Source organism: Styela clava, chromosome 13, assembly GCF_964204865.1.
Source record: "Styela clava chromosome 13, kaStyClav1.hap1.2, whole genome shotgun sequence".
NCBI lineage: Eukaryota > Metazoa > Chordata > Ascidiacea > Stolidobranchia > Styelidae > Styela > Styela clava.
The window spans coordinates 13,493,107-13,504,315 of NC_135262.1; the positions used below are offsets into that span (position 1 = coordinate 13,493,107).

The 11,209-nt window shown below is 36.0% G+C and overlaps 2 protein-coding genes across 2 annotated transcripts in view; both read right to left on the reverse strand.

Annotated features, from left to right (window-relative positions):
* LOC120332448 (proteasome subunit alpha type-7-like) overlaps positions 1 to 11,209 on the reverse strand; it is a 139,531-nt gene that overhangs the window by 34,935 nt on the left and 93,387 nt on the right. The gene's annotated exons all lie outside the window — the stretch shown is intronic.
* Positions 7,842 to 11,096, reverse strand: LOC144431275 (uncharacterized). The gene is made up of 3 exons (XM_078119168.1): positions 10,587 to 11,096; positions 8,373 to 9,946; positions 7,842 to 8,146 (listed from the first exon to the last, which is right to left on the reverse strand). Exons 2-3 carry the CDS (start codon positions 8,514 to 8,516, stop codon positions 7,925 to 7,927), a joined length of 366 nt encoding a protein of 121 aa, XP_077975294.1. The 5' UTR covers positions 8,517 to 9,946; positions 10,587 to 11,096; the 3' UTR covers positions 7,842 to 7,924.

An 11,209-nucleotide genomic window follows, 5' to 3' on the forward strand; every position in this document is an offset into this window, starting at 1 on the left:
TACTACTACTACTACTACTACTACTACTACTACTACTACTACTACTACTACTACTACTACTACTACTACTACTACTACTACTACTACTACTACTACTACTACTACTACTACTACTACTACTACTACTACTACTACTACTACTACTACTACTACTACTACTACTACTACTACTACTACTATAAAACATCTAGTGTGGCAGCATTGCTGGGCAATAGTGAAGACGATACATTTAAAGATTAAAAATTTTGTGACGTAATAATATATATGTTACCATATTTTCTATTTTACAAACTGCGACGTCATAAACGGATTTTGAAATCAGAGTAGACTACAAAATTACAGTTACAGTCGAAAGCAAGTATATCTGGGATGAGCTTGAATTTGATGATATGTAACTGTACTGAAAGTCGTGACGTCCTGATACATATTTTCCATTCGCTATTGCCTATTGGGGACATACATACCCAATGCCCCAGCCCATCCTCAACCTTTGGTACACCCGTGGGTTCCGTATTAGCTCAGTACCTACATTTTTTATATTTTTCTTCGGTATACAAAATGCAACGTAGGCTCATATTTGAAGATGAAATATTGTTAGGTGAAATTATTCTGATCAGTTATGACTAGGGTTGGGACCCCGGGAAATCCCGATCCCGGGAATTGGACTGTTTTTTTTTCAATCCCGATCCCGCAATTACTTTCTAAAAATCTCGGGATTTTAAGGCGTTGTTATCCACATATAGATATTCTCACAAATGGCAGGTTATGCTATTTTATTTAATACTTATTCTGAAAAAAGCCATCCACACTTACAGTTTGAATCAGCCGGCCAAGTGGAATTACTGTGCGAAATTTTACCAAGGAATTATTATTTGACAAGTAGAATTGCCATGATTGCTGACCTATTTTATCATCATTTGAACTCAAAATAGCATTCAGGATTTAGGCAATGACTTTGCAGGGTTTTTATTAACTATTTAATACGAAAATAAAACAGCCCCAATAGAAAAGTAAAATCAAGAAGGTCAACTATCTTCTTCATAAATATCTGCATTCTGGCGTCAGAAATGATAATATTTTTAGATTAAAAATCGGAATAAATTCTCGAATTCAACTCGATATTCGACAATTCGTTAAAATTATTCGATTCGATGAAAACATTCTATTTTGCCCTCCCTTGCGATTTCTAATCTAGCGAAACGCGTGGTGGTCCAAACATTAATGCAACGAAACTTAATAAAACCTTCATAAATTTAGTAAAGTGCACCTACTTCACGAAAGCGTGGTGGTTTAGCCATTAAGTACATGTAGTTTATTGGAACATGTTGTTGAACGTTGTTGATGTAGTTTAATATTGTAGATATACATGGAGCACAAACGATGAAAACATGACGACACGACACCGATCCAGACGACTTGACTCCTAATACAAGACCTCTCAATACATGACTTCTTCAATACCTCACCTCTTCAATTGGAGAATTTCGAAATAAGCAATTTTTAGTTTTTTTATAAATTTTACCTGAAATAATGAATTTATCCCTAAATTGGAATTGACGATTATTTCATATCTCGAACACAAAACGATTTTTTTTTCGGATAGTTTCTGCGGTCTGAAAAGTCGAATAAGCGTTTCGACATAGTGAATACTATGATCTTTGCCATCAAATTATGCTCGGGCCTTGCACGAAATTCATGACGTGAAAAGATACGTCCAGCGATGGAATTTGTTTATCACAACTTTAAACCTATTTAGTGTTTTTAGCGATAATATTTAATTATTGTAATAAAATACAGTTTGTTTGCGTCTTTCATTGCTCTCGCAAGTGCCGACAATAACACTATTGAATGATTTTGGCAATGGGAGAAACATATTAAATTGTAACAAAAATGAATTCGGTTGTGAAAAAGGGTGAATACATGAAATAATAATAAGGGCGGAACGGGAAAGGGCGAGCAAAATCGAAGCGCATGATCGGCGGTGTGTTTGAAGACCACGTTGGGTCCCCCACGGTTGGGGACCACTGCCCTAGATGCTCTAATATTTCTGCGTCGATATTACATGAAATATATGAGTGATTTTATTGTCATGCAAGTTGATTCAATCTTTTACTAAATTCCGAAGAATCCCGGGATATCCCGATACCGGAATTTCAAAAACTGGCTCCGAAATCCCAACGCTAGTCATGACACGTTAGTTTCCGATGACATGGGTGACGAAAATGGGATAGATCAAACTTCCATGTTATGTCAAATTCGCACGTAAATGATTTGTTTATTCTTAGTCTTTTCAAAGTGAGTGATTTTCTGGGTTGGTTACTAATAACAAAATATCTGCCACCCCTGCCCCCCCCCCCCCCTAAAATGAAAAGCTAGGGGACATACTGCCTGGGTGCCAGTCGCCTTGGCACCGACAATCCCTTGAATGCTGCTGGATATCCTTCATGCCCGGTATATGTGATATAGTGGATCGATGCTTATACTCAATTAGTTAAGTCAGGGTGATCCAAGGTTGTCGCCTTCCCGGGCCACTAAATTATTTTTGCATTGTTCGCGGGCCACAATAGCGTCAGAAATATGTAAACAACAAACACTTTCATTGTGCAAACAATTGATCATTGTTTGTCATTTAGCTCAAAATTTGTCAAGCTAAATCATACAAAATACGCCAGAAAAATCACTGAAACATGCAAAAGTTTTGCTATATCTACATTTAATGTAAGATTCCAAACTCTTCATAACGGAGAAAGTGCTCCCGCAAATGTGAGTACTCTCGAACATCGATGGGATTCTCAGAGCTAAATCTCTCAAAATTTGGAAATGCTCATTGCTCACATGATAGCAAAATACCGTTTTAGATTATATTTGCCATGACTGCTGAATGATTGAATATCATATTTTACCAAATGTAAGGTACAGGAGAGGAATTACTAATTTTTCTGAAATATTAGAGGCAATTTTTGTAATACTGTTTGTTTAGGCTGGCTGCAAATCATCACCGGAACTAATTGTATTCTCAGGTCATAACATTAATATTTAGTTATCAAATTTAGTTATTATACCTTTTGGGATATATTTGCAACCAAATAGATAGAAAGCCAGTGAACAATTTGGACTACCCAATCACCTTCAAATCAACTTCGCTAGTTGCTTCAGCTAGCCGTGACACTAGTCAATTCAGTGACATTAGTGATGCAACAAAATGTCGAAACGATTTTCTGTTATTTTTATGACAAAACAACATCAAATGCGATTTTTTGATTACCCCTCAGCAAAAGCGACGCGGGCCACAGATAATGACGCTGCGGGCCACATGTGACCCGCGGGCCTGGGTTTGGACCACCCTGAGTTAAGTGATTAGGGCTCATCGGCCTAGCGCATCGTGCTCAGCGTCATGAGTACGCTTGTATGGCACCTCTAATTTCTAACGCGGTTATACTTTCATTAACCTAATGTGACACAGAGTGGACATATGAATCGTTTTGTTATTTTTATTCAAAATATATATTTAACTAATGAGAGTACATTGATAGCTAATGTAAATCTAGTCACCGTTTTCTCGGGGGATTTTTTATTATTGGAATTATATTCTAAACTGAAACATTTTGAAAGAATTAGTGTACATTGTGTCATTTGGTTTGCATCTGAATTTCCGAAATATGACTAAAAATGACAAATATCTATCAAAACCACGAAAAGAACTAATGCGTACTAAAGATGTATCAATATCACTTTTTTCGCCGATATCAATGAAAAACCGCCGATATCGATACCGATATTTCAGTTATATATTATTACATATGCATATATGTAACTAACATCACTGTATATAAATATACAATGTTATTGAGCGTACGGTACGGATGGGATAAAACATTTGTTTGCAAGCAATATTTACAGTGAGCATTATTTCAACTGGAGGAACAGATAATCCACAACCTCAAATCCGTACATTTGATTCAAATGCATAAATGGTGTGTCACTAGACTGACTACTAACGCACTTGAGTACTTGAATTGGTTGCATCGTAAAATGCATTTTGACTTTGGACGTATGCAAGATGCTCAGCCCTTTCAAAACAAATTACAGCAGAAGTTTCGATGTGCACAGGCGAATCGTGGTGCTTGATTAGAAAAATCGATGGATTGACATATGACGAAATACATATATGTTCATTCATTCATATTTGAGGGTTATCACTTATGTTTTCACACACTATTCTAGCTTTGAAGAGTTTGAGGCAGTATATTCACAGCACGTATAATCATTGCCTTTGTAAGCTACTTACAGCCTGTTTCGGATACTTCTCATTGGTATTTATTTCAGCGTATTGTTGTCTAATTTGGATAAACTCTTATTCGTACTCAAGCTCTTCGTATTCTACTTTGGATGTGGTAGGTCTTTTCCAACTCGAGTTTACAATCAAACAAATGTCTGCTATTGGTCTTTTCGATATTTCTTCTCTATGCCAAAAGTAACGAATGTAATGATTAAATAATTAAATCTTATATTTCCGGTAAATCTTAAGCTATGATTTGGTGTTCCGCAAACAATCTGTGTTCCACAGATTAAAAGAGGTTGGCATTCTAGATGAGATCTAATAGCTGTACATATCGGACACAACGCTCTATTTTTACGACACAATTATCGACAAAAGGACCGATACCAATGAAAGATACATTAGTAGGCTACTTGCAAGTGTACCGCAAATCCTCTAAAATCGGTATGATTGCAAAAATATTTATCCAAATTTATTCACTCATCATTTTACATTTACAAAGAGGAAAATAAGCCCCTTTTAATCGATTTTGGGTGGTTTTGAGGTGAGCCTAGATCAGGGCTGGGCAATTATTTTTGGTATCGGGCCACATTGAATATATATTCAAAATGCAGTGGCGGGCCGGACTAAGTAGAGAATATATTTATATATATATATTTATATTACACATTTAAATAAGTACTATAAATAAGTAAGTATATAAATAAGTACTATATTTATTGTACTTTGTTAGAATTTTTATTCAAAGCACATTTATTAAAATTAGTTTAAAACATAAATCTCGTGATTTCGAGACAATCAATACATTGGATCGGAGAGACAGAACGCTTGCATAGCAATGCCGAATTTTATCATTGATGCTGAAAAGTGAGTAACAATGCGCAATTAGGACCCTGCCTTTGGTGGCCAAACATCGCGATTCATATAACTTTGCTGTCAGCCTGTCACCATAGTATTTTTAACGTGAACAAGATTCGCGAAATATTTTATTGCACTGGAAGTTGTTGCGAGCTTAAAAACTTGGGATTTACTGCTCTAAAATACCTGCGGCTATAAAAATGTGAGATAAACTGCCGGAATATACTTTATATACTATATATATCTATTTTTGAAATATATTTGAAACGGATATATTTAAAATGTATTGATACGGGCACATCAAAATGTCCCGTTTTATTGTCTTCATCTTAACCCGCTACTGCTTTGACAAATTATAAACATTACAATTCTGAAATACCGCGGACCTAAAAATGTGAGGTAAAGTGCCAAATTATTTTTGGTCTTCGCGATTTCGTGAATTCGACAAATCTGATCTGTTCTTGCAGCATTGACATAGCTCTTTTACCGTCAGAAAAATCCCTACGCCTGCGATGAAAGCACACCGAGTACAATTCATTTTAGTACCATAAAAATCGATTGAATTTACTTTACATTAATTATCTTATATATCAGTCCCCGTCGGTAGTTTTAGAATTGATCGAAAGGTACATCGCGCCCACGAAAGCCATGCAAATAAAATGTGTGCCGTAGGCACCAGAAATTTTTTAGTTTCCATTTTCTACAACAGCGTTTTTAATCTGTCGCGAGCCTTCTGAATCATAACTTGTTTCTGTTCAGTTTTTAGTATTTTATATTGCCGCTCTAAAATCTAGAATTAGGTTGCTTGCAGATTCACTCTTTCATTTACGAGTATCTTTAGCCTCTCGTCGCCGATGATTATATAATACCTGGTTTTTGGACACGTCAGTGGACCTATGGATCGTTTCAATATTATGTTGTTGTTGTTCTTTGACACGTTATAAAAAAGTCGCCTTTCTCTTTGATTACTGGACCAATTGCTTTGAAATTTTCAGTTGTTAAAGATTGATATTTTTGCCAGAAGGCTATTACTTTTATTTTTTAATATTGGACACGGAGTGGACCTATGGATCGTTTTACTTTTTTTTGAACACCTAGTGGAAAACCTAAAAAGTCGCTTTTATGCTGGCACTCTTATTATTGTTCTTTTGACCACGTGCTCATCGAACGCCGGTGGTGTGTAACGACGTTCTTGTTTTCTTACCGAATAATGTCGTACAGCGCCGTAGGTACCGGTAGCTTTAAATGTAATGACTGCTTCTCTCTGATTAACGTGTCTATATATTTGAGCGTTGCTCTCTTGTTTTTAATGGTTTCACAGTTCCGTATACAAGACCTATATATGTTGAGGAAAATTTGTGATTTAAAGAGACTAATCACCGAATGTGTTTACATTCTAAATAACACCTCGACGAAAACAATCGGCGACCTCAAAAAAAATTAGTCGAGCGTTATTACCGACTTTTTCATTATTCTAAAAATTTCTATTTTTCACAGTTACAGTATATTTTATATGTAAATAAAAGAGAAAATGTCTAAATTTAAAAACCTTTTCGCGGGCCGGATGAAACGTTGTCGCGGGCCGGATGTGGCCCGCGGGCCGCAACTTGCCCAGGCCTGGCCTAGATCTATTAAATTTGCTATAAATATCCAAAATTAGAAAAAAATTTCACAACTCATTTGGGTTTTTGTTAGTTTGTGGGGTTCAACACCCAAACGTCGAACGTTTTCAATAGGATCGGATTTACATATTTATCGCGGGGGAGAGGAAAGGCGATAACACAACTTAATCATAAGGACAACAACGGCCTCTCGTACGATTACCAGTCTATGTCGGGTATGGGATTAGTTAGCCAGTTATTTGTTTTCGGAAGCATGGACTTGATGACGGAGGAAGCCATGACCGACCAACGGTTACGTGGAACACCCTATGGCGTTGAGGAGTCCAGCAATCCTCTCGCACATAACTATCCCCGCATATGATTCAAACCTGCGAACCCTCGTAGGGTAATCAGAGGTGCGGTGGCGAGCGTATTCCTAACGCTTAGCACGATGCACCACACCGACCAGCCAACCAGTACCCAAACTGAAACAGTGGGATTCGTCAGATGCATCGCGATCACTAAGCAACTTCAGCAGTAGGTATCAATCAGGTCCTCCTGGCGTTCTTTTTCCAAAAGAATGAACTTTGCTTCTGTCACAATATAAATGTCCTTTTTGAATATTGTCTGGGGTCATATGTATCCTGAATGACTGAGGCCTTTTTACTGTCAGGGTCTAAAAGCTATAATAAAAAAAGATTTTCCATTCCGGAAGCTCAGTACAGTATATCTATAAGTTGATGCTATTTCATATTACATCTTCCTATAAAAAACGATATTGGAAAATCCGCACTTTTAGAGAAAACAAAATTAAATAGCAAGCACGTCATTTTTGTTAGTTTTTAACATGTTGTTTTGTTACCATGAGGTGAATAGTGACATTGACCATCCAAATGCAATAAGTAATCTAAAAACATTCGAATATTTAACCAACAGTCATCCTTATTAGCCATAGGCGGTATTTTAGAGGTCCAGTGTGTACTCGCACGGCGCAATAGCATCCGTGAATACCAACAACTACAAATATTTCTGATCTCACCGTCAGTAGTCTTATCCAAACTATTTCATTTCTCGTCGTTATCAATTCAATATAACACACGCATTCCATGCTAATAATTGAAAGTATTTGAAATCACAGAGGAAAATGAAAATCCTTATAAAATATTTCCACTGTATAGCTTATTTTCTATTTCGCACATTTATTACGAAAAATTCTATATAAGGGCAACAATTCACGTAAACAACCGAGTTTTTCTCCAAGGTGACGTAAACTATTAGATTGCTTAGAATGACAGCAATTCCGAACAAAAATCTTTCTAATTTTACGAAACAAATTCTTCTTTCTTGATTCTCTTTCCTTAATTTTTTTCAATAATTTTTCTTCCTCTTGTTCCTTTTCACGGAAAGCCTGAACGATAATAAATGGTAAAATAATCTTCAGAAATTCTCTTCATCAAAGCAAATGAGTAGTAAGACATTACCCATACTGAAAATATCACATTCCTTTTTTTTGTTATAAAACTAATTAAAACTTATTAACTAGGTAATATACACGGAAATAAAAAATGTTGTGCCAAAGAAATAATTATGTGCACAAAAACGTAATGCATCAATATAATTAAATTATAACTTACATTTTCAGTCTCAATTTCCATTTTTAAGAAAAGTTTCGTTCGTTCTAATCGACTCACACGACATTTATTATCATATTTTTCATTTGCGGTATTTTTCATCTGAAATGTGCGACATTTACAAGTGATGTCGGGACTCGGAGACATGTGCTGGATTTGTCCATACAATCAAGATACCAATGGACCTTTCCCCGACCTTTGACCCTTGGAAAATTTTCCCTATACTTTACCATTGCAAAATTGTCAAGGCTATTTTAAGAGTGCTTTTGCGAGTTGGCGTCTGTAAAATGGGGTATGTGTTTCAAACCATCATTATGATTCATCGCATACAACAATCTGTTTTTTAAAAGTACCGGTAAAATATTTCAGGCTAGTCTATCACAGCTATTTCTACACTAATTTTTATTACTGCAATTGAATTAAAACTCCTAGAAAGACAGAGTGATCATTGAATTATCTGATTTTTATTTAAGTTCCCAAAACACAACTGAAAACTAACGAATAGAGTTAAAAAACGCAAAAATGGGGTAATGTTTACAATCACGCTTGAAAATCTGTCTGAGTGAGAAAAGTGTCTGAGCGGATGCGAAAAGGGGGCATTGTTACGTCACTTTTTGCATCTTGCTGATTGGCCAATGTCGCGAAGTAAACAAGGAAGTCGATGCTCGGGGAAAGGTCCATTGAAATTAAACATAGAAACATTTCCACAAAAATTGCAACTTTGTCATGAAATTTTTTCAATGTCACTTCGTGTTTAAGAGTAAAAAATGAAACCAGTTCGATTGATAGGATCATGTAATAAAGCAACCAAGCATAAGACCTACATACAATATCAAGCTTTTAATATAATACATCTTTGTACAAGGCATTATACAACCGTACATCTTACCCAATTCAAAGTTTTCGGACTTTAAACACCAGGTATTTCGCTGCAAATTTTGCGATGCCGCAAACCCATATCGTCGTTTTGTTTCGAGTTCGGTTGTAGAAAGGTAGTGAACTCATCAACATTGGTATCTAGATTATTTTGTATCATATTTATGTGACGGTTTGTTCTTTTCATGTAATCTTATATTACCTGCTCTTATTGTTAAAGAGATTGTTCGGCATGGTTTTCTGAAACGATGTAACTTATTGTTCGTGAGTTGGAAACAAAAAAATACTGGTTACAAGCAATATACAAATGTAACTCTTTATCTTCCCAAGTGTCGTTCTTCAAAATCCACCAATATTCTGTTTAAAACTGACAAAACTTTCATTGAACGTGTAAATATACCGGTATTGGAGTTGACAAGATGCCATACTTATTAAAGTATGATACCTGAAATATCGCATATCAGTTTGTCAAACAGAATATGTTAGTTGGCGGAGAAAATGGAAGACTAGTTAATTAATTGAAAAATTTACCCAATCTTTGATAGAGTTGAAATTTTCGTTTTTTTTGGGGGACTATTTCGTGACTTATAGAATATTGTAGGCATTTCAAAATACGGCTTTTCTTCGTTTGTTTCATTATCATCTGTTTGTAGTTTGTTATTTTTACTTGGAGTCCGAATTCGCCTCTTCAGTTGATTCATCTGCAGGAAAGATTAAATTAATTCAAACAGTACAATGTTGTTGCATTTCGCTATCTAACCAGTTCGACTTATTTTATTCACAATTTTTCTAGCTTCACATAATGAGATCGAAAAAATGCAGACGAGTGAATGGAAAAGTCGTGTTGGTTGATATAAAAATTCAACACTTTCTAATTTTAGGGAATTAAAACAGTGGGTTATCACAGTATTCATATATTACAACACACATCCAACCTATAGCCCGACAGAACAATGGAACAAGGACCGAACCTCGTTTTGAGACATAAATTTTTTTTTATTGTTCAATTATATTTTTGATGACATAAAATATGATATCTGGGTGGATGGGGAGCCTACAATGCTGACCAAAATTTTGTGAATAGATTTTCGTTAGCCTTCACACGCAAAGTTAAACGCCCAAATAATCTGCTTATCAATATTTTTTTTGGTTTATATTGATGATTATTTAAGAGCTACACGATTATTTTTTGAAGAAAAAATTACTTTAAACATTTTTTTACAATTTTAGAAATTTCACAGATGTTCATAGAAACAGACAGTATAGTTAGACTCGCCCACTGAAAACGAGGCACACCCCTTACGCTTGATTTCAATGACCATACTTTCATATTGAACCTACTTTCTGATGGGAATCGGCATAGGAAAACATGTATTCAACACCATTACACATTCCTACACAGATACAACAAGCATCATTAAGATCGATGGCGCATTCACAAAACCCATCCAAATAAAACGTGGAACACGTCAGGGGTGCCTTCTGAGTCTGCTCCTCCACTTGTTGTGAGACGAGCTGATCCTAGAAATCAAGATCATTGGTGGAATTGCTTTTGGAAAAATATAAACAAAACTAGAGAAGTGTACCGAGGACACCGGCTTTTCAATAAGATGATGCTTTGTGTTTCTCCAAAATGTTGTGTCCCACTTGCATCATGTGTCCAGGAGAAGTGGGGCACGTGGTACAAGTGGGACACACCGTGATGGTTTCCCCTCGACTCAATTTGTCTTCACCCGCATGTAACAATACATAAATAAAAAAGCAAGTGCGATAGAGATGCGAGAATAGGTAATCACGGCATATTCCGGCGGTATCGACGTCAGGATCTGCCAAAAGCATGCAGTGTTCAAATCATGGTTTTAATAAGGCATTTCAACTCGGCTATCGAAAACGGAGAACTCGCGGAAGAGAATATTCCTCGCTGGCGAGTTTTCATCAGCCCCTTTTTTTCCATTCACGAGTTC

Coding starts and splice junctions, on each gene's coding strand:
- LOC144431275 (XM_078119168.1), bottom strand. CDS start 8,516: ATGTCTCCGAGTCCCGACATCACTTGTAAATGTCGCACATTTCAGATG. Junction 8,147..8,372: donor TGGAAATTGAGACTGAAAAT/GTAAGTTATAAT, acceptor ATTATCGTTCAG/GCTTTCCGTGAAAAGGAACA.